The sequence below is a fragment of the Taudactylus pleione genome, unplaced genomic scaffold (genome assembly GCF_031769625.1).
Source record: "Taudactylus pleione unplaced genomic scaffold, aTauple2 ptg000214l, whole genome shotgun sequence".
Taxonomy (NCBI): domain Eukaryota; kingdom Metazoa; phylum Chordata; class Amphibia; order Anura; family Myobatrachidae; genus Taudactylus; species Taudactylus pleione.
The window spans coordinates 4,707,728-4,730,910 of NW_028284616.1; the positions used below are offsets into that span (position 1 = coordinate 4,707,728).

Consider the following 23,183-nt stretch of genomic DNA (forward strand, 5'->3'; position numbering starts at 1 on the left):
CTCATTTTCCCTGTTTGTCACTACTATCAAATATCACACTTCTGGGTAAGGAGAAAGTTTATAATAACATTGCGGGTCATTGTTAATTGATATTCATAAGAGCCACTCTTTTTATTGCCTTCATAAGCACTTGCTCCTCCCTACCCTATATGATATCGGGCATTATCCAGTCCCTGCTTTGGATAATCACTCTTGCATCAATGCTACATTACTACTGACTGCACCTGTGCAATTGTCCATAAAACTATTTGACCTGCAAAAATATTGATATGTAATGAAAGACCATGAGTCATAAACTTATGTTAAGTGTGTTCTGTTCTAACAGGTACAGGTTGCTGATTTTTTTAATCTTTTGTTTATATTTCTGGTCATACTCTATTCATTCAGTAATAGATTACATTGGAATCCCAAAATACAGCAATGTCATCAACACAACAAAGTCTCACTCACACATAATATATGCATAGACTTTACTTCATTTTTCATATCATGTATTTTTGTGAGTGTTACCAGTTACTCTGTAAATAAAGTTACATATTCAGTTGAGCACTCTTTTGGGGGGTTGGGTACCGGATGCCGGCGCACAGGATCCCGGTGGTCAGCTAGCCTCCTAACGATTAGGACACCTTTCGGTAAGTACAAATGTAGCCATGCTCATCCATCCCTCGATGCGTACACATAGGCATTGCGGCATAGCGCAGCATTCGTTGGGCTGTAACTAGTCGCAGCCGGTGTTCACTCCATAGAAGGCTATGGCACACTAGTCGCGCCATACTTGCCTTGCTGCGTACGCATAGCGGGATGGATGAGCTTGGCTACATCTGTATCCTAACCCTCTCTCCCCATAGCCTATACCTAACCTTACCCCCCGCAGCCTGTCCCTAGCCCTCCACCTAGTGCCTAACCGCTAACCCCAATACTTAGTCGGGATGCTGGCACCGGGATTCTGACTGGTGTCGGTATTCCGGCGACGGCATCCCGACAGCCGGGATATAAACGAAGTCCCCTTTTGGGTTATTTGTTAAATGTTCTACATTTTGTAATGGCCAGTTTCATATTTATAGGCTTGAAGCATCTAAAGATGATTACAGGATACGTTGTGAAGAGTTGGAGAAAGAAATCACCGATTTAAAACAACAGAATGAAGATTTAACCACACTCGCGGATGAAGCACAGTCCCTGAAAGATGAAATGGATGTTCTACGGTATGTGACCATATTTCCTCAATTATGCTGCTCGCATGTTGTTTTTGCAGCCCTTGAATATTGTGGGACCATTCACCTGTCTTCCACATATAAATATATTTCTACTTCAGGGTCCATAGGGTATCCACAGGATACCTTGGGGTATAGGTGTGACGTCAGTCGCAGGGCACCAAAGAGTTAAGCTTTCAGCCTCCCAGGATGCACTAGGTCCCCCTCCTATACCCCGCCCCCGGGCCAAGGCACCTCAGTTTAGTTTGGTGCCCGGCCGGAGTCGGGTGCACCTGTTGGAGTGGGGGCTAGAAGAGCCCCTGAAGCTTTTTCTTCATGCAGCTGTGGCTGCACATCTGGATGAACAGCATGGACAGTCAGTCCTGACGTCCATGCTGTCTTCCCTACACCCCGCCGGTACCAGAACGCCGGTACTGATCCGGGGATGCTGGTGGGCGTCTGGGGTCACAGCTAGCGGTGACCCCAGATGCTCCGGACCATGGCCGGATTCAAGGGGGACAGAGGTAAGCAGCGGGGTCCCGCGGTGGGTCCCCGCTGATCACATGGTCCTAAGTCCCCAGGCAGGGGGCTCCCTGGGGACTGGCTGCAGCGTGGAGCCAGGCGACCAACCTGCGCTTCCACTACCCCCTGGGACAGCGGACCGCAGCAGAGCGGTAGCGCTGCGGCGTCCCAGGGGTTAAATGCATGCCAGGGGAGCGTGCCTTCCCTGTCTCACAGCCGGCGCCTCCCCCGCTGCACACAGCCCTCTCTGCACTGTGCTGACTGGTCCTGTGTCAGCGCTCCTCCCCCAGGCCAGCTTCTCTCTGCTCCTCGGCGGCCATCTTCTCTGCAACGCATGGTGAACGCTGCTGGAAGTCTGGAAGGAAGCATCGTGGTCTGGGTCCCCCCGCATACCTCTCCTCCGCTGTGGCTCAGGTCTGTGTATGCAGCGCTGTGTCCTACCAGGCCCTGTGTCTGTGTAGTTGAGTGATCAGCGCTGTTAGTGCAGGAATTGTTATTTCTCTGCATTGTATGTGACTGTGCTAGCGCTGCCTGTAACTTTTCTTCTCTAAACTGTCAGCTTTATTACTGTCTCTGTTCTTTCTGCTAAAGCCCTTGCGGTGCGGTGCTGCAGGGTGGTCTCTCGCCTATTTAATACTTAATTGGTGAGAGAGGTCACATACGTGGTGCCATCATGTCTGAAAGTGATTTTCCCCTCCAGCTACAGTGTACCACGTGCAAAGTACCGTTAGCGGAGGGGGAGGGTAGCGCGGAGGGCCTTTGCCGGCAGTGTTTGTCCATGGCGCGGCCTATTACGGTTACAGCACCGGTACAGGAGCCGCCCTGGGCTTGTTTCGCTCAGGCGTTAACAGCTTTAGTGGGCCAGTTAGCTCCGCAGCCCGCGTTTACTCCGATGGGTTTGTCCCAGCAGTCTGTGGTGTCGTCACCCATGCAGGGGTTCCCACGACAATTGGTGGTACCCCACAGTCTCCCTATTTCCCCGCTCCCGGGTTCTCAGGAGCCAGCGTGGGTTAACTCCCTGACGAGTTCTGTACAGCACTTGTCGGATGTGTTGCAAGGGGAGTCTGTGATGCGGCCTCATAAAAGGCCGGTGGCGTCTCTGTCCGCTCCTTATGAGGATGACGAAGGGACGTCTGATGATGGGGAGATTCTGGATCCTTACGATCAGGAACCTCTCCATACTAAGGACGCTGATGCTAAGTCCAAAGTATATATTCCTGGACTTATTCGGGCGGTCCGCACAGCCTTGGTGATTGAGGACGAAGTTCCCCCAGCGGCTAAATCTAAGTATGCCTTTTTCAAAGATGTGAAGGGCGATGCCACAGTCTTTCCTCTTTCGGGTCAGTTGGTGGACCATTTAGAGGAGGCGTGGAAACAGCCTGGCAAGCGATACTGGCCGCAGAGACGCCTGGCGGTGGCTTATCCGTTCGCGGATAATTATTTTGCTAAGTGGGAATCCCCTCCACAGGTGGATTCTCACGTGACCCGTCTTGTCCGTAGTGCCACATTGCCGATGCCATCCATGTCCTCCCTTAAGGATGCTACGGACTGCAAGGTAGAAATCTGCCTGAAGTCCGCTTATTCCCTTGCAGGGGGGGCAGCACGGCCGGCTATGGCCATTTGCTGGGTTGCCAGAGCGATGGAGCGCTGGGCGGATTCATTAGAGCCTTCTTTTGAATCCGACTGTCCGGCCGAACAGGCAGAGTTGATTGGCAATCTCCGTGATTCGGCCACCTACATCAACGAGGCGGCTCTAGACATTAGTACTCTGGTGTCTAGAATTTCTTCAGCAGCGGTAGCTGCTCGTCGCACCTTGTGGCTGCGATCCTGGAAGGCGGACGCAGATTCCAAGAAAGGTCTGGAAGCGTTGCCGTTTACCGGAGAAGTTCTCTTCGGTCCGGATCTGGATAAGATTGTGGCCACGCTGGCGGCAGCCATATCTGCTTGTCTCCCGTCGGCCGCTGCTCCTTCTGGTTCTGGACCATCGTCCTTTCGGTCATCTAGGGCCCAGGGCAGGCCCAAACCACAGTCGTTTCCTCGACAGGCTGGCCCTAAGAAATCGGTCAAGCCCCGGAAACAGGCATGGAGTACCAGACGTCCGGCCCCCAAGCCAGATGACAAGCCTGCGGCCTGACGGTCCGGGCCTCCCTTTGGGGGATCCCAGGGTGGGAGGCCGCCTGCTGCAGTTCTCCCGGTGTTGGTCGTTCACTACGACAGACACTTGGGTTCTGGAGGTGGTCTCCCACGGGTACGCCCTCTCCTTCCGGCACAGACCCCCGGCTCGATTCTTCACCACGGGTCTACCATCAGACCGGAACAAGGCTACGGAGCTGCGGAAGGTATTGCACACTATGCTCCAGGCTGGAGTTATAGTGCCTGTTCCATTCTCCCAGAGGGGCCAGGGTTTCTATTCAAATCTATTTTTGGTACAGAAACCCAATGGGTCATATCGTCCGATTCTCAACCTCAAAGCACTCAACAAGTCTTTGCGGGTCCCGAAGTTTCGGATGGAGACCCTACGGTCCATCATTCTGGCGCTGGAACCTGGGGACTACATGGTGTCATTGGACATACAGGACGCTTACCTGCATGTCCCTATTCTTTTGCGCCATCAAGAGTTCCTTCGGTTTGCAATCCGCAGCGACCACTTCCAGTTTCGGGCATTACCTTTTGGCCTGGCGACAGCACCACGTGTTTTCACCAAGGTGATGGCGGTCATGGCGGCTTCTCTGCGGTTGCAAGGAGTCCGCATGTTGCCGTACTTGGACGACCTGTTATTGGTGGCAGGATCTCCAGAGCTCCTGTTACACCACTTGGACCTGACCATTGCACTGCTGCAACGGCACGGCTAGCTAATCAACTGGCAGAAGTCCACTCTAATCCCGTCTCGGTGGATTCTGCATCTTGGAGCCTTATTGGACTCGGGACAGCAAAGGATCTTCGTGACGGAGGACAAGATCTCTGCTTTACAGTCAAGGGTGCGCAGTTGTCTGCACAGCCGCCGGGTGTCCTTACACTCGGCGATGAGGTTTCTGGGCTCCATGGTGTCGGTGTTCGACATGGTGGAATACGCCCAGTTTCACTCCAGACCTCTGCAGCACCTGATCCTGTCCAAGTGGAACGGGCTGCCTCAGTCTCTGAAGTTCCAGACGATTGTGCTCACCCCGGAGGTTCGCCTGTCCCTTGCGTGGTGGTTAAAGACGACCCACCTCAACAAGGGACGTCCGTTCTGGGTTCCAAATTGGGTCCTGTTGACAACGGACGCCAGTCTTCGGGGCTGGGGAGCAGTTTTGGGTCCACACTTGTTCCAGGGCAGGTGGACGCCGACAGAAGCGGAGCTTCCAATAAATATCTTGGAACTCCGTGCGGTCTTCAATGCTCTCCTGCAGGCACAGCGGTTTCTCCAGGGTCACCCGGTGCAGGTCCAGTCGGACAATGCTACCACCGTGGCCTACATAAACAGGCAAGGAGGAACTCGCAGTCGGGCGGCTCTCGTAGAGGTCTCTCGGATCCTGGTTTGGGCGGAGCGCAGTCTTCCGGCCATATCAGCGGTCTTCATCCCGGGAGTGCTAAATTGGGAGGCGGACTTTCTAAGTCGCCAGGACGTTCATCCAGGGGAATGGTCCCTGCACCCGGACGTTTTTCAACTACTGGTGGATGCTCTGTCCGTCCGGTGGACGTTCAGGTTCGCATACCTGTTCCCTCCGGTCTCCCTTCTTCCACGGGTAATCCGGAAATTCAAACAGGAAGGAGGGACGCTCCTGTTGATAGCTCCCGCGTGGCCCAGACTGCACTGGTTCTCGGACCTTCAGGGTCTGTCCGTGGACAGTCCTCTGCGGTTGCCGCTACGACCGGACCTTCTGTCTCAGGGTCCTTGTCTTCACCCGGACCTGACTCGGCTGTCTTTGGCGGCGTGGCTGTTGAGACGGCCATGCTGAGGTCCCGGGGGTTTTCCAGCTCTGTGGTGCGTACCATGTTACGAGCTCGGAAACCGTCTTCCGCGAGGATATACCATCGTGTGTGGCATACGTTCTTCCAGTGGTGTCGACCGAGAGGTTATGCACCGCGGGAGTTTCGTCTGTCTCGGATTCTCGCCTTCCTGCAAGCGGGACTAGATCATGGGCTTCGCCTTGCTTCTTTGAAGGTACAGGTTTCGGCCCTATCTGTCTGGTTTCACCGTAGGATTGCTACAATCCCGGATGTGCGCACCTTTATGCAAGGTGTTCTCCGTATTCAGCCGCCCCTTTGTTCCACCTGTGGCGCCTTGGGATTTGGCTGTGGTCCTGAGGGCTCTCCAAGGACTGCCGTTTGACCCACTGGGCTCAGTGGATATTAAATGGCTAACAGCTAAGACTGTTTTCCTTCTGGCCGTTGCTTCGGCCAGACGTGTTTCTGAGTTAGGGGCTCTTTCTTGTAGACCCCCTTTCTTGGTTTTTCATGGGAACAGGGCAGTGCTCCGCACTCGGCCCGAGTTTCTTCCCAAAGTTGTTTCCCAGTTTCATGTTAACGAGGAAATAGTTGTTCCGGCCTTTAACTCACCGGGTCTTTCTGTGGGTGAGGCCTCTTTGGATGTTGTGCGGGCCTTAAGGACTTATGTTGACCGCACTTCTTCGTTTAGGAAGTCGGACGCTTTGTTGTCCTCTATGGCTTCTGTAAAAAGGGTTGGCCTGCTTCAAAGCAAACTTTGGCAGCCTGGATTCGTATGGCTATTTCTGAAGCTTATCTTCATGAAGGCCTACCGGTCCCTCCTTCTCTGAAGGCTCATTCCACTAGGTCTGTGGGTCCTTCGTGGGCAGCTCGACGTGGTGCCTCGGCAGTTCAGATCTGCAAGGCTGCTACGTGGTCTTCTGTCCATACCTTCGTGAGGTATTACAGGTTTGACACCTTCGCCTCTCAGGATGCTTCCTTCGGGCGGCGGATTCTCCTTTCTGCACAGGAGCGTCCCCACCCTTAAAGGATACTGCTGTGGGACATCCCCAAGGTATCCTGTGGATACCCTATGGACCCTGAAGTAGAAAATATGAGATATGGTAAGAACTTACCCTTGTTATCTCTATTTCTACGAAGTCCATAGGGTTCCACAGGACTCCCGCCCTGTCGCACCTGTGCTGCAGATGGGCTTTGCTCTGGTCACCGGTTTTCCGTCTCCCTCTGGTGAGAATGTGATTCTTGTATGTGTCCAGATCTTTGTTCTCTCTCTTCCTTCTCCTCCTCCGGCCTATGGCTTGGTAACTAACTGAGGTGCCTTGGCCCGGGGGCGGGGTATAGGAGGGGGACCTAGTGCATCCTGGGAGGCTGAAAGCTTAACTCTTTGGTGCCCTGCGACTGACGTCACACCTATACCCCAAGGTATCCTGTGGAACCCTATGGACTTCGTAGAAATAGAGATAACAAGGGTAAGTTCTTACCATATCTCATATTATTGTACACCTTGGCGGTTCTACTTTCTTTTATGCTTTCAGATAGCGCCTACATTACAATTGCTTTACCTCTAAATGTTCATTACGCCTAACACTTTTTTGTCAGTTTTATTATTATTATTATTGTTAACAGTTTCTTATATAGCGCAGCATATTCCGTTGCGCTTTACAATTGTAAACATTAATAGAACAAAACTGGGTAATAACAGACAGATATATAGGTAGGAAGGCCCTGCTCGCAAGCTTACAATCTATAAGGAATTAGGCATTAATACACAAGGATAGGTGCTATATATTGCATTTGGTCCAGCCAGAATGCACAGTTTCTTGGTTGGCTGCATGATCCAGTCACACAGGAATGTCGACCAAATGGCATGAGGATGTGAGAGAAAGACAATGTGTGAGATTGTGTGTGGACTGTAAAAGGGGATGTAATTAGATATGGAAGCTATGAAGGTTATGTGGGAGGTTCTGGAATTTGATAAGCTTGCCTGAAGAGGTGAGTTTTCGGGGATCGCTTGAAGAATTGGAGACTAGATGAAAGTCTTATTGTGCGAGGTAGTTCATTCCATAGAGTGGGTGCAGTGCGAAGAAAGTCCTGTAACCGTGAATGGGAGCAAGTAATGCATGGGGATGAGAGACGCAGATCTTGTGCTGAGCGGAGAGGTCGGGTTGGGAGATATTTTGAGATGAGTGAAGACATGTATGTTGGTGTGGTTTGGTTAATAGCCTTATGTGTAAGTGAAAGTATTTTGTGTTGAATACGGTAGAAAACCGGCAACCAATGGAGGGACTGACAGAACGGGGCAGCAGAAGAAGAACGTTTTGCAAGGAAGATGAGCCTTGCAGCTGCATTCATGTTTTACATATTTATATGTGTGTGTATATGAAAAGGATATAGAAGATCTACTGTAGATATAGAAGAAATAAAGGATTACTTCCTTGTCTGCTAACACATTTTACTTTGTAATTCCAATGCTATGTTTTAATATTATCAATGGTAAATTGTAATTTGTCATCTGTGTATCCCTGTTCTGTATCTGTCAGTATTTCATGTCACCTTGTTGGAGCAAATGATAAGCCAACTGACAATAGTTATTACTATAGATATTAAATCATACTAATCTATAATTCTGTACAGTGCAAATCAGACAGATGGACACTTCTAATAAGTGCAGTTTGATTTACAGTAACTAATGTGGTGCAGGCCATATTAGTAATAACACATAATTGTACTGCGTGCTTCATAGCTAGAACTGCTTGCCGTCCTCCTTTTTATGTTTCTATTTGCTGTAGCGCTATGTTGGTAGATCACTTAGCTACTTTGGAAATAACTGTTATACATCTATGATCTAATCCTACTTAATGTCCGTCTTGCACAAGCACAGTGAGAGCTGCAGGCTAGGCCCCATCACCTCCCTTCCCTCACTGGATGTCTGACTCCCGGACACGGTCAAATATGTTTATTTTATATGCATTTTCATTTGTGACTACTGCACTGTGTACACTTCATAGTGCAAGTTTTATCCCATAATCAAAGATAAGGGGGAGCAAAGAGCACAGGAAAAAAAAATCTTATCTGTGCTTTAGGACACCCCTATTTTTCCAGTGTTTTATTGAAATGTAAGCAGTATCTGAATGTTAAAATGTTCCTCTCATTTTGGATTAGAAATACAGATGTTTCCACATACTGTACATCTTACCTCCATGAGCTACAAGTCGCGTTAAACATAACGCATGAGCGGCATGCAGATACTGTACACCTGCAGTCATACACAGAATATAGATATGCCGCATATCATTTTAATCAGCAGAAGCTGCTTGTGTATCCTATTTGCATCACTTTGTGAATAAGATGCATTTAAAGGAAAATGATCGCACGAAAAGACGCTTGGTGCTACCGAAAAGACACTTGGTGCTACCGAGTCAAGCCACGGCATGGCAAGACTAGAAGGACTGTTTAATGCGCAAGGAAGTAAAATGTAGTTATTCATAAAAATGACTGCTCAAAAATTGGAACCTGTATATGTTTTGCTGGATTGAATTGATATAGAGGCCATTTTATTGTATGTTGGTGTCAGGCATTCTTCGGATAAAGTATCAAAGTTGGAGAGTCAAGTAGAGTCGTACAAGAAAAAACTGGAAGATCTTGGGGATTTGCGAAGGCAGGTGAAGCTGCTAGAGGAAAAAAACACTATGTACATGCAAAACACAGTGAGCCTAGAGGAGGAGCTCCGGAAGGCCAATGCTGCTCGCAGTCAGCTTGAAACCTACAAGAGACAGGTATGTCTAAAATGTTACATTTGTCATTAACAAATGGGTCCCTTCTGTTTTTTTCTAATGCAACATATGCAACTTTGTAAACAGGTTGTTGAGCTGCAGAATAGACTCTCTGAAGAATCTAAAAAAGCCGACAAACTGGATTTTGAGTACAAAAGATTGAAAGAAAAAATTGACAGCTTACAAAAAGAAAAGGATGTAAGTAGCCTATTGTTACGAGCAGCATTAAATACAAATGTGTAAGCACTTGTCCCATAGCGATCACTTGTGCCCACTCCTGAATCAGAGTAAAGCTGGGTACACATTAGACGACCTGTGTACAAAGTCGACTCACTATGCGACGGATGACATATATCGTGCGGTCCGTACACGCCGCACGATCTGGCGAACGGCCACACGATATGTCGCTCACCAGCTTCATCCAAATGCATGGGTTCGTTCGTCACATTGACAGATTGAACTGCATGTACGACAGATCGGTCGAATCGATGAACGACCCTGCTGGAGCGCGCATGGGTCAACATAGTGCGTACACATTTGCCAATGTCGGCGGGCGACACATCGTCCAATGTGTACCCAGCCTATAATTTTGACACCAGAGCATTAGAAATATTTGTTACATGCTTTTACATTGCCACTATTAGGCTAATGGAGGAGTGACCTCCAAACCAGTTGTTTTGTAACCACTCATCCACACTGCTAAGATGCAGCATGTTTGTTCTGTCCATCAATGCGACTGGAATGTTTGTTAGCTACACAGCCTCAAACACCTTACTAGCACTGTAACCTGTAGATGGAATGCAGGAAGTTGCTTGCTGGAAATATTTGAAACATTCAAACAATATATGTGTATTATGAACAGCACTTGACAAGTAAATGGAATTAAGTGAGGGCATTTTAATTTTTGTCTAATTCCGCACTGAAATAACTTGTAGTGGTTAATAATAATACAATTCCTATAGAATACAAATGAAAAGAGAACAAGTTCTTTTTCTGTTCAATTAAAATAGAAACAGACATTGCAATGGAACCAAGCACTACATTTATTTAATTTCCCTTATTTTGGCCTCATTTGACCTGTAGGTGGCGATGTGTGTCTGTGATTGCTCCGTAGCTGGCACAGATCAAGAATTAATCACTCAAACCAGTTCTAGCATAACTGGACCACTGTCAGCTTTCACATAACTTGAAGCTGGATGGGACATAGCTATAAAATAAAGTATAGCTAGAATGCCACTGTTAATCAAAAAAAAATCAAGCAAGACACCATAAATACATGAGAATGAATAGGTAATATATGCACAAAACATATACAATAATATCTGCTATGAAAGTGTCTGCTCCTTGTATTAGTGTAAAAATACCACTATTGTAATGTTAACTTCGCTTACACTAGTTCATTATAAATACAAAGACATTATAAGCATATCTCAGACTGTTGTTTAGGTAGCACCTTATGTAGATTTCGTACTTTGTGTCGTTGCAATTTGAGTGTTTCAGTTTACCCTAATGCATATAATCTTCTATTTCGTTTGTAACACATCAGAGACTAAGGTCAGAAAGAGACTCTCTGAAAGAAACTATTGAGGAGCTCAGATGTGTACAGGCACAAGAGGGCCAGCTCACCACAGCAGGTAACACAACGTAACTTGTGTATCTTTATTAGATCTGTACCTTTGCCACGCTTCATTTTTTTTTTTTTTTTTAGCAATATTTGTTCAATCGTAAAGTTTTTTGTTTCTGTATTGTACTCTAACAGGGTTAATGCCTTTGGGTAATCAAGAACCGGTAGACAGTTTGGCTGCAGAAATTGTTACACCGGAAATAAAGTAAGTGTGGAGTAATGCTTTGCTCTGATAAACCTATCGGAGTAATGTCACATTCTTCCTTTTTTCTAGGTTTCTTTTATCAGTTCTGAGAAGTTGTTTTCTGCTAGATTGATCTTCTGGTTAATATGCAGTAAATGGGTTTGTTCTGTATCGCCTATAGTTGTTCTATAGTGTACTATAAGCTGGGGCATCAGGACACTTGGGAGTATTTATACAGGGGTGGCGCCTAAGGGCGCTGGGTTGCCTTCTAGAGGGGGCATGGTCTTGCCTCTCCCGGAAGCCACTTGAAGACACCCGGTTAGGCTGCTTACCCTAACGGCGGGCGCCCATCTACACCCGCCCCCCCTTTCCCAGACAAAGCAAAAGAAAACTCCACTCAGCTAGACCAGAGAGCCGCAGGAGACAAGCCGCAGCCCGCAGCACCTTAGTCCGGCTTCGGTGACGTCACCGGCCGGCAAACGCTCCTGCTTCTTCTTCAGTGACAGTCTGCCTATGGTAGTGGATCGATCCCCTCCCTGTCTGCCTATACTCTCTGGCTGCCGGCACTTGCGCGGCTGCACCACTCCTCCCATCCTGTGCTGACACCTGAGCACCGAGCATACAAATGTTCCAGCCTGATCGCCCCTCTCTTCACTGGGGGGCTTTCCAAGCAGTCTATGGGACACAGGCTGTTCCTTGAGGACATTAGGAAAGAGGTAAGTAGGCTGGGGGAATAAAATATATATATGTGTGTGTTCTATCTATATCACTGCTTACTTAGATGCCTACCTGCTGCGGCTCTAATCCATTGTGGTGCCGTACAAGTCGCACTTTAGAGCGGATATCGTCCGGACCATTGGATATTAGAGTGACCCTATGGTTGCTCAGAATTTCAGACTGTATATGGCCACGGGTGTCAGTGGAACTACGTCTTTTGACAAGTGTCCCTGACACCAACACGCCCACCGATGACAGTCGCTCCCCCAGTCACCGCCCAGGAACGCCTATTAGAGTCGCCATTCAATTCTATCTGTCTGTCCTGCTTGTATCCCCTGATTACACTAGAGACTGCCTGGGTGTACCTGCAAATATCGCACATAATGTTTTTTTATTTATTTTGTTGGAGGGGGTGTTTCTCTATTTGACAATGGCGGCTTTGGAACTTTTAAGACACCACCACCAAACTTTCACCTGAGGGGCAAATATATGTATGTGTGTGTGGCGGGGGGTGGGAGTAGGCAGAAGTTTTGCCTAGGGTGCAGAGAAACCTTGCACCAGCCCTGTATATATATTGCTGTTTTAATTTCCAAACTGAACTGTGGGCAATTACTTTGCTTTGAAAAGCCACTGCTTAGTAAATATAACCCTTGGCCTTTCTGCAGGGCCCTATTAATTTTCCCTGCCATTCTTATTCACACCTATATATTATATATCCACTCTGATAACATGTCAGTGTAAAGACCCAAATGAGTAGTACATGGAAGTGGACCAAAATATTGATGCTGAAACTAGAGGCTGTGGGTACATACATTCAGTTGCTGATGATAACCTCTGTTTTCCTAATTACTAGCACTCTGTCGCTTTCCATACAGTAATCGAAGTATTAGCAGCTGTGTAAAAATGCTATCTTTTATGGTGGATAGACCCTGTGGCAAGTGTGATTGCTGCTGTCCTTATTGCTATGCCTAAGGTGACAGTTGTAATTAGCGGTTTAACAATGAAAGAGATAAATGTCCCTAAAGTCTGTTTTGATGCAGCTGTGTTATGTGTTTGACAATGTACTTATTAGTATTTTGTTTGCTCAATGAAAACAGACAGAAACTGCTATAATATGAGAATGGAAGTATACGCTTGACTGCAGTAAAGTTAATTGCAAACTGTCACATTTTTCTTATGTCATTTTGCTTCTTATCTTCAATAACAATTGACATTGTTATCTAGGGAGAAACTAATTCGCCTTCAGCATGAAAATAAAATGTTAAAAATTAATCAAGAAGGATCAGACAATGAAAAAATCTCTTTGTTACAAAGTTTGCTGGATGATGCAAATATGCGGAAGAACGAGCTGGAGACAGAGAACAGGTACAGGAGACCAGAGCTAGCTTTGGTATTAGATGATTTGTTAGCTGCTGTATGAGTCCTTTTCTCTAACTCTGGTGCAAATCCTATTTTGTGCATAGACTGGTAAATCAGAGGCTGCTAGAAGTACAGTCACAAGTGGAAGAGCTTCAGAAATCATTACAAGACCAAGGAGCAAAAGCAGAAGATGTAAGTGAAGTCATTATTGACTGTTGTTTTTTCCTTGTGAAATTAGGCATGGTCTGGTTTAGTGCTATACATCTTATGGGGGATGGTGAGAGAGAGTGTGTTGATCTGTATGTAGAATGCAATAACCTAGTATAGCACAGAAAGCAAGTGTGTATCATATCTCAAAGTAAATTGGGTATGTCTTGTATACTATAGTGCCAATTTAATTAGTATAGCATATAAGGGCATACCTGATATGCCTAAGATTTGAAGTAGTGAAACCGGAAATGTTATAGTGAAACTGCGCAGCTCCAACTTGTCAAATATCATCAGCATTTTAACCAATGAAATGATTTGTTTATATGACAGAAGAGAGCAGATGGTGAGAAAGCTGAACTTCATAGGGAAGATGTATGTCCTGCTTCTGGTGGGGGCCTTGTCAGCTTTCTCATGTGGGGCCTATATATTTAGCCGCTATTGCAGCAATTCCTCATTCTGCCTACGGAGGGATCATGGAAATGGGAAAATTCAAGTTGTTAGAAATCCTGGAATCACCAATACCGACCATAAACTGGTGGAGATCGGCGAGTTGGGGATTTTTAACATGTTTTTTTTTATATACCAATCCGCTGACTGCCGCTCATCGATGGCCGCTGAACCAGATTGGATCAGCAGAACAGCTGCAATAGCCAGTTATGTTTTCCTTTATAAAGGGAAACATTCTTTTATATAAAATAAAAACGCCTTTTAATACACAAGTATATTTGTAGGTATTGTTATCATTGGCACATTGTAGCGCTACAAGTGCAACAGCGGTAGCATTTGTCCGCCTCAGCCTTCACTCTATACATTGATGTAATATAATCAGTCTTAACCCCTTTATCACCGTATAATTATTTTGGAAACGCATGCTTTGGCTTGGAATGCCTTTATAATTGCACTGTGAATGCTAACAGAATGGGTAACCGTTTTTTTTGAAGGTATTGAGTGATATATTGGGCTTGATCCTGAGATGTACACTAACCCGATGGTTACTGTACATCTCCGATGTTTAGGGTCTGCGCAGGCCCATTGTTAGCACATTGTCAAGAACTAATGGAATATGTTATTCGCTTCTGCGCTACATTTACCGCCATCTAATGGAAACTGGTGATTTGGCAGTATTTATCACATGTATGTACTTCCTAATGTCCATTTTGCACAGTGATGTGTCTGTATGTAAAAACATATCTGGGTTGAATATAATTAATTTGCTTGTTCCTTTAACAATGCTTCACTTGATTGGCTTGTACTTCACACAAGGCCATAGTAAGTATGGGATTGTAATTATTTATATGGATTACATTTTTCTATGACTCATTTTTTTCATGAAACATGGGGTAAGGTTTATGTGTCTAGAATTTGTACCATTATTTGATTTAAATCAAACTATACAAATATATATTTGTAGTCTTTACCTTTATAATTAATGTATAGCAATTAAACCTTTTGATCTCTCTGGATAGTTTGTGATTCACCATATACCTTATACATTGCAAGGACAATACATGTATAATAAGAAAGTAATCTCACCTCTAATTACCATGGGGTGTGTGATAAAACTATGTTTGTACATTCTCTATAGTTCTAGAGAACTCTTCCTTGGCATTTTTAGAGAATTATCCCAAATATTACCTGACTATAAAACTTTTTTCCTTATTATTTCCTTTAGTCACTTCTTTTGAAGAAGAAGCTTGAGGAACATTTGTAAGTATATTATTAAATGGTTTTCTATACAATGCTACTACTGCAGCATTTTCTTATATACACCTTTTGTATAATAGGGTTTGTTTCAGGCCACTATGCTGCTTTCTATGTAGGAATGATCAGGAGCACAAGGGCACTAAGAATTTTGATCAATGGAAGAACTTTTAAATTAAGACTGGCGACTGGAGGCAATCCTCATCCTGCCTCTCGCTAGATCTTCCCTGTGCAACAGCATGCAGAGTACAGTCATTAGCTTAAGCTTCAGGCTTTCCAGGCACTGCTGTCAGCGCCCATGCGTTCATATGTTTTCAGCGGATACTCTTCTGTATTGTATGACCACTATTTTTAGATGTCTCAAAATTGAGACTGAAAAAAAAAGTATGAAGCTACTGGACTACTGTATTATCACTTGTGTGCACAAAGAACCCTGTCTGTCTGGTACTGTTTGGCCACTGTGATGAAAGGATGTGTGTGTAATTACTTTATTTTTTTTTAAGGCGTAGATTTTTCAGTTGTTTTTTTTTTGTGTAGTAAATTCAGCTTTGTATGATACTTTACATTTTTGTTGATTGTAGGATACATAGTAAAGCTGCAGATTTTATCTCTGGATTTTTTTCTGTGTCATTTAAATGGCTTATTACTTGTCACTAGGCTAGGGGTAGCTGTAGTATTATTATTATTATCATTTATATGGCGCCACAGGTGTTCCGCAGTGACTTACAAAGTACATAAACAAATAAGTAACTAGCGACTTGTAATACAATACAATACAAAGCAGGACACGGACATGGATAATAAACATTGCTATATTAGCGACCTTTACACCCACATAAGCAGCCAAGTGTTCGTTGCCCTAGTGGAGAGTAAGGGATAAATTAAATTACTGTAGGGAGAAGCACAAGAGGGTAGAGGGCCCTGCTCGAAAGAGCTTACATTCTTTAAGGGAGGGGCAGACAAACAGGAGTGACACAGACGGGGTAGGTGGAGAGGAAGGAAGATGTTGCAGCAAGTTAGCATGAGAGCTGGAAGGCTTTATCACAGATTACCCTACGCTGGGCCTGATTCAGATTTTGGAATATGGAAAGAGCAAGTAACTGTGCATCTGCTGTACTGCTTGTGGGGCAGATGTAAAATGTGCAGAGAGATTTATATTTGGGAGGGGTATGTCCACACTGAAATGTAAATTGCATTGTACAAATAAAGCTGTCCAGCATTTGTGGGCAACATGCAAAAGCAGCCAGTATTTACCTTGCGTGCAAAAAAAAAAAAAAAAAGTATGTATTTGCACCTTTGCATTGCTACATGGTTTGTCCAGGTGCACAATTACTTTCTTGCTTTATTCCCAACTCATAATTGGACCCACTGTTGTCTATAGCCCAATTGAGTTGTTTAGAGTACTTCTGTGGCCCTTTGGATACAACACAAAACTGCTTTGTGAATAAAATTAAATCAGAAGCATAGAGCAGAACACATTTGTATCTTAAATAAATTCAATACAAATTGAGGGTAGATTGACCTGTGTAAGGTTTGAATTGTTTTGGGAGTGGAGTAATATGTTTTTCAGGGACCCGAGTGTTTAGGCTACTATAATAGTGTTAGCGTGAGTATGTATTCTAATACCGGCCATACAAGTCACGGTATCAGCGGTGTCACTAAAGGCTGGTTAGCTATGCATCCCAGCGGAGTGCTGGCATCGGCAAGTGCATGCCCACTTGCCGATGCTGAAAACAACGGCGCAAGAGCAGGGGCCATGCTGCATTCGGCAGCATGGCCCCCCGCTAATGATGTTGCCCAGGTCCGATGGGCGATGTCGCTGACTATGCGTGGGTGCGCACATTGTCTGTGACATTAAGGGCACATGTTGCTGACATGCCTATCGATCCGGCCGATTTCGTCTGGTGTGTACCCTGCATAAGCCCCAGCAAAAAAAATAGTCTGATCTCATCCAGTGTGGCCTATTTGAACTGGTATATAGCAGACATTATTGTGTGTGGCTGATATTAGAAGGGCCAGCATACAATATGATTAATCTGTATGCCACTATGATAGGGTATAGTGTTAAGTAGTGATCAGATAGTTGCCATACATCTTCCCAAAAGGTGTTTTACCATAAGTAAGCACCACTTTTATAAATAGTTTTCCCTTGTGCCTTTCCTGTTTTTATAAGCTACAATTATGCATTGCTCTGCTGCTCCTAGAAAAATGTAAATGTCTCCTTTTACTACAGTGCACAGAATGACAATTACCTGCACATCTAGGGGAATATTTATTAAAGTAAAGATTCTACTTATCATTTATCTAGCACCTTCTATAAGATAATAGCTAGAACCTGATTGGTTGCTATGGGCAACACCTCCACTTCTATAAACCCACACTTTAGTAAATATACCCCCTTAGAGTCAGCGGTTTTGCTCATGAATTCATTAGAAGAACCATTTGTATAGATTTCTCATGATTCACACTCAAAATAATAGCTGATCAGTGGTAGATGCAGCCAGTTTTTGAGTACATGACTAATGTAAGTGGGCAACGCAGAGGATTTTTTTCCATAGATGCTTATAAAGGTGCGCATCCATTTGACGACTGTAAAACGAGTGCACAATTATGACATTGTAATCGTGCAGTCGTTTCACAGTCTGTGATGTGCCTACACTGAACGATCAGCCGTACAATATAGGCACATCAATCATCCCCAAACATGGTCAACCTGACTACGTCATCAGGTAGACCGGCATGTTCGGGCGATGATAGATGTCAAAAACGACCAGCGGGCGATTTTTAAATTAAACTGCCCGATTTACAAACGATTAACAAGTGATTGAACGATGTCGTTATCATTCAATCGGCCTGTTTAATCGCGTAGTGGATACGCACCTTAAGCCTGATTCCACATTGTTTATCCAAAGCCACATTATGCTTAATTATGAATAGCTGCATTGATCATTTAACAGCTAAGAAAATGACTTTGTCCTGGTCCCTTAGTTTAGTAGGTAGGTAAGCAGACTAATGTCGACTGTTATGATGCAGACATAATGAAAATTTTGACATTACTTTTGAGTTCCACTGCCTAATCCTGAAAATTAAAATGACCTCTTAATCCATACTAAACTTAGTTTGAATGAAGGGGAAAAAAATAATTACATGTTGCTGTAATTTAACAAATAAATATATGACGGTCTCTCTATGAAACCTTTGCTAGTGTTCTTTATTTGCTTTCTGGTTAAAAGACCAAACTAAAACAGTGTTACTGGTTGTGTCTCTTTGTCTTCTGAACACTGTTTTATGAATGCAGAGAGAAGCTCCATGAAGCCAACAATGAGCTGCAGAAGAAACGTGCAATAATTGAAGACTTGGAGCCGCGGTACAACAACAGCTGTATGTTCACATTCCTTATTGGGACATAGTTCTGATGTAGACGCTAAGGCTAAAATGATGGAAGTAATAATTGCTGTAAAACCAGTGCAGAATTTTGTCTAGCCGTTTAGTTACTTTCAGTTAAAATAAGTTGGTATTTGTAAAATGCCTTTGCATTCATTATAACATCTATATTTAACTTAAAGTAAAATAAATTGGCATAAATATGTATTACTCAAAGGGGGACCTTTTACAATTACTTAATGTCCTAAAATACTTGCATTCCCATTTGTAAATATATTTGTATAATGATATGGCATTTCTATCCTCTTGACTTTAAAGAGACAGTAAAATACATAATAGATTGAGTGATATTTATCTTAAGCATAGCATTAAGAGCAAAAAATTAAGTGCAATCATTTATGTACGCAATATAGATATTAAGTCAAAAATATATATTTTTTGATATTGGTAGTTTTGCTATTATGGTTCCAGGTTTTCTCCCTCCATTTCAATTGCTTGTCATTATTACCACTACTTAGCTGATGGTGTTCTCTTTATGCTACCAAGTTATCTACAAGTTTAATTCAGTGAATACAGCATAATAAAACTCTGATTGAAGCCAGAGTGCTGTGTAAGGTTGCTGTAGAGTGTCAGTGATCTTGCAAAGATTTTTGATAATTGAAGCAGTGGAAACAATCTGCAGTTATGACATCATTTACAGATGTGCATTTGATAGGAGCCTGACATAAATGCTCTCTGCTGTTAGGGTACCTTCTCCTTCACTATCTAAAGTTGCCTACACACCCTGCAATATTGTAACCAATGTCTGGCATAGGGCCCAATATCACTGCTTGCTTGGTCCAAAAACTATTATTCAGTGTTACTGACCGTGACTACTGCAGACAGTGCTGATATTGATGCAGCACAAGGGCTATGATGTCTGAAACTGTTTTGGAAGGAGTTGGAGTCTGTAAAAATGTTCTGACTCCAACTTCAAAATAACAACTTTTCTTCTTCAGGCTCCATAGTGCTCCACAGGAAGACCTTGGGGTGTAGGTGGTGGTTGAGGACCGGGCTTCCGGCGGTTTCTGCCCGCCACATTCTCTGGCTGTGGTCATGGAAGGCGGATGCAGATTCTAAGAAAGCATTAGAAACATTACCTTACAATGGGGAGATGTTGTTTGACTTAAACAAGATTGTAGCCACATTAGCAGCATCAAAGACTGCCTTTCTGCTTTCATCAGCTACCACAAAACCTAGGACAACATCCTTTAGGTCCTTTTGTCCCCAAGGAATGCCTAAGAGTCAATCTTTTCCTAGGCAATCGGCTTCCACAAGGGCGGCTATGCCCAGGACCAAGCAGACCTGGACCACCAGACGTTCTGCTTCAAAATCCGAGGACAAGCCTTCAGCCTGATGGGAAGGGCCTCCCCCTGGGTGACCCCAGAGTAGGAGGCCGACTTCAGTTTGCCCAGTGCTGGCGTCAAACCACCACAGACGCTTGGGTAAGAGAAGTGGTCTCCCACAGGTATGCCCTCTCATTTCTAAGATGGCCAACTCGCCAATTTTTCTACACAGGCCCTCCATCAGACCCGAACAGGGCCCTGCTCATCCAAAGCCATTCAGTCCTTGCTGCAAGCAGGGGTTATAGTTCCAGTCCCGCTACCACAGCAAGGGAACGGTTATTATTCTACTCTTTCTGGTTCAGAAGCCAAATGGGTCTCAGCGGTCTATCCTCAACCTCAAATCCCTGAACAAGTTCATCAGGTTACCCAGGTTCAGGATGGAAACCCTATGCTCTATTATCCTAGCTATGGAGCCTGGGGACTTTATGGTAACTCTGGATATTCAGGACACTTACCTACATGTACCTATAGCGTCCTCTCATCAGCAATATCTCCGGTTTGCTATACTACAGCAACACTTCCAATTTCAGGCTCTACCCTCTGGACTATCTACAGCTACAGTGTTTACCAAGATTATGGCTATCATGGCAGCCCACCTGCGTGGCCAGGGGATATACCATACCTGGATGACCTCTTGCTCTTAGCAAGCTCCCCAGAGGTGCTTCAATGCCATCTTCAGGTAACCATTGCCTTCCTACAAAAGCACGGCTGGTTAATCAACTGGAAGAAATTCTCCCTGAATCCTTCACAAAGGATGGTTCATCTGGGAGCTCTTTTGGATTCTCAGGATCAGAGAATCTTCCTGACAGCAGACAAGATCTCCACACTGCAAATACGTGTGCGCATATTCCTACACAGTCGCTGAGTGTCAGTTCACTCAGCAATGCAAGTTCTAGGATCCATGGTATCCACCTTCGACATGATGGAGTACGGTCAGTTCCACTCCAGGCCCCTGCAACAGCTAATCCTGTCCAGGTGGAATGGGTTGCCCCATCGGATAAGGCTCAAACGATGGTTCTCTCTCCAGAGGTCCATCTGTCCCTCTCCCTTCATCCCTTTTAACCAAAGGTCGCCAAATTTTGGATCCCGGATTGGGTACTCCTTGCACCGGATGCCAGTCTCCGGGGCTGGGGTTGCAGTGACTGATCAACACTCTGGTTTAGGGGCACTCTCATGTTGCTCCCCATTTCTAATCTTCCATCAGGACAGGGCTGTTCTGCAGGCTCGCCCTGGTTTCCTTCCCAAAGTGGTTACTCGCTTCCATATTAATGAGGAAATCGTAGTCCCGGCCTTCCAATCACCAGACCTCTCGGTAGGTGAGGCCTTCTTGGATGTGGTCCACGCTCTCCGGATCTATGTGGGCCGTACCAGTTCTTTGTGCTCTATGGATTTCACAAGAAGGGTTGGCTAGTCAATAAACAAACATTGGATAGATGGCTTCGTATGACTATCTCGCAGGCTTACACGCAAGCAGGCCTTCCTATACATGCTACTGTCACTGCTCATTCCACTGGCTCTGTGGGTCCCTCATGGGTAGCTCTCCGTGGCGCCTCAGCTGAACAGCTTTGTAAGGTAGCCATGTGGCCCTGACGCACCTGACTTCTATGGGCTATGTTTTCTGGTCACTGGTTTCCCGTCTCCTTCTGTGTGAGAATGTGACTCTTGTATGTACCAGTCTTCCTTCTATCCTCTCCTCCTCCGGCCTTAGGCTTGTCACTAACTGAAGGGGGCGGGGTATACGGGGAAGGACCGTTGCATCTTGGGAGCAAAGCTTTGACTGTTCGGTGCCCGGTCCTCAACCACCACCTACACCCCAAGGTCTCCCTGCGGACCCTATGGACTTCTAAGAAAGTGAGTTAACAAAGGTAAGTTTTACCATAACTCTCATTATAATATTATATAAATATCAGTGAACACATTTATTGGTGTGTACAATAAATCATTCCTCATTTCCTAAGCACACCTTCAGATCAGTCTTGTGCATCTCTGAACACATGAAATATGATCATTTATCTTGCAGATAAGAAATGCTAAACTACAGGGCCAGAGAGAGACAAAAACAATAGACTAGCCCAGTAATGTTTGTTCTGTGTTTAAAAAAAATAAAGGTAATAAACTAGCTGCATAGCGAAGTAAGGGTTGGGTGTGGGATCCCGGCTGTTGGGATACCGGATGTCAGAATACCAACAGTGGCATCCCGAAATTGGAAGGTAAGTTCCCTACACCTTACTCCTAACCCTCCCTCCCCGGTGCTGAACCTAACATCCCCCCTTCCTAGTGTCTAAACCTAACTTCCCCGTAACCTAAGAACCCTCCGACAACTGTAGCTATCAATTTCAAAAGCATAGCACTGTCCCAGGCTGTTCCAACAGCCAGGGATTGTGCATTATAAAAAGAAAAAGGGAGAGTACCATTCGCCAATGAGGCAAGTAAGATATTAATACATGCCGCCGATGAAGGGACCTGCTTCGCCACGCTAAATGGATGGAGCAGGTCCTGACGAATAACGCCCGTTGCCTGCCACCACTTCTTACATCTTCCCAAGTGTCCCTTGTTCAAACTGATCTGTGCGAGTAACACACAGGGGGATGTATCAAACCATGTAGAGAGACAAAGTCTTAACCAATCAGCTCCTAACTGTCATTTTTCAAACACAGCCTGTAAAATGACAGAAGCTGATTGGCTGGTACTTTATCTCTCTCCAAGCCTTGATACATCTCCCCCATAATATGATACGAATAATAATGCTGGCCATGGTTCAGTACAGACCAGGGATATCTGAGGAGTGATAAACTAATGTTGGTACAGCAGGGGTGAGGATTAGCAGCATTGTGCATTAGTTTCTGGAGAACACATTACAATGAAATTATGCATTGCATTTAATTAACCTACTGTCATATACACATTTTAAGGACTATTTCTGTTGAAAGAAGAGTATAGCAAAATAAAATACTGTGCCATTATAATGCTGCCACCTTCACCAATGACTAGACTGCGATAATTACCCATGCTACTGTCACCCACTACACTGTGATAATTACCAGTTACCACATGCAGTTATTACACTTTACTCTGGCTGATGTTCCCCTGTAATATTAATAAATTCCTCGAGTTAAAAGATGATTAATATGCTTTACTTAAAACTCATTTAGCTTTGGAAATGTTAATAAATATTAATATATAGGATATGTTATCCTTCTCCAG

General features: G+C 45.0%; 1 protein-coding gene across 4 annotated transcripts in view; it reads left to right on the forward strand.

Moving 5' to 3' along the window:
• Nucleotides 1–23,183, forward strand: part of LOC148517538 (protein Hook homolog 3) — a 94,539-nt gene that overhangs the window by 58,154 nt on the left and 13,202 nt on the right. For all 4 annotated transcript variants that reach the window (XM_088478509.1, XM_088478510.1, XM_088478511.1 and 1 more), the window contains 9 exons: nucleotides 1,065–1,205; nucleotides 9,217–9,418; nucleotides 9,503–9,613; nucleotides 10,962–11,049; nucleotides 11,175–11,244; nucleotides 13,165–13,305; nucleotides 13,404–13,491; nucleotides 15,182–15,216; nucleotides 18,509–18,591. In XM_088478509.1, the coding sequence (XP_088334635.1) occupies nucleotides 1,065–1,205; nucleotides 9,217–9,418; nucleotides 9,503–9,613; nucleotides 10,962–11,049; nucleotides 11,175–11,244; nucleotides 13,165–13,305; nucleotides 13,404–13,491; nucleotides 15,182–15,216; nucleotides 18,509–18,591 (959 nt within the window). The remainder of the gene's footprint in view (nucleotides 1–1,064; nucleotides 1,206–9,216; nucleotides 9,419–9,502; nucleotides 9,614–10,961; nucleotides 11,050–11,174; nucleotides 11,245–13,164; nucleotides 13,306–13,403; nucleotides 13,492–15,181; nucleotides 15,217–18,508; nucleotides 18,592–23,183) is intronic.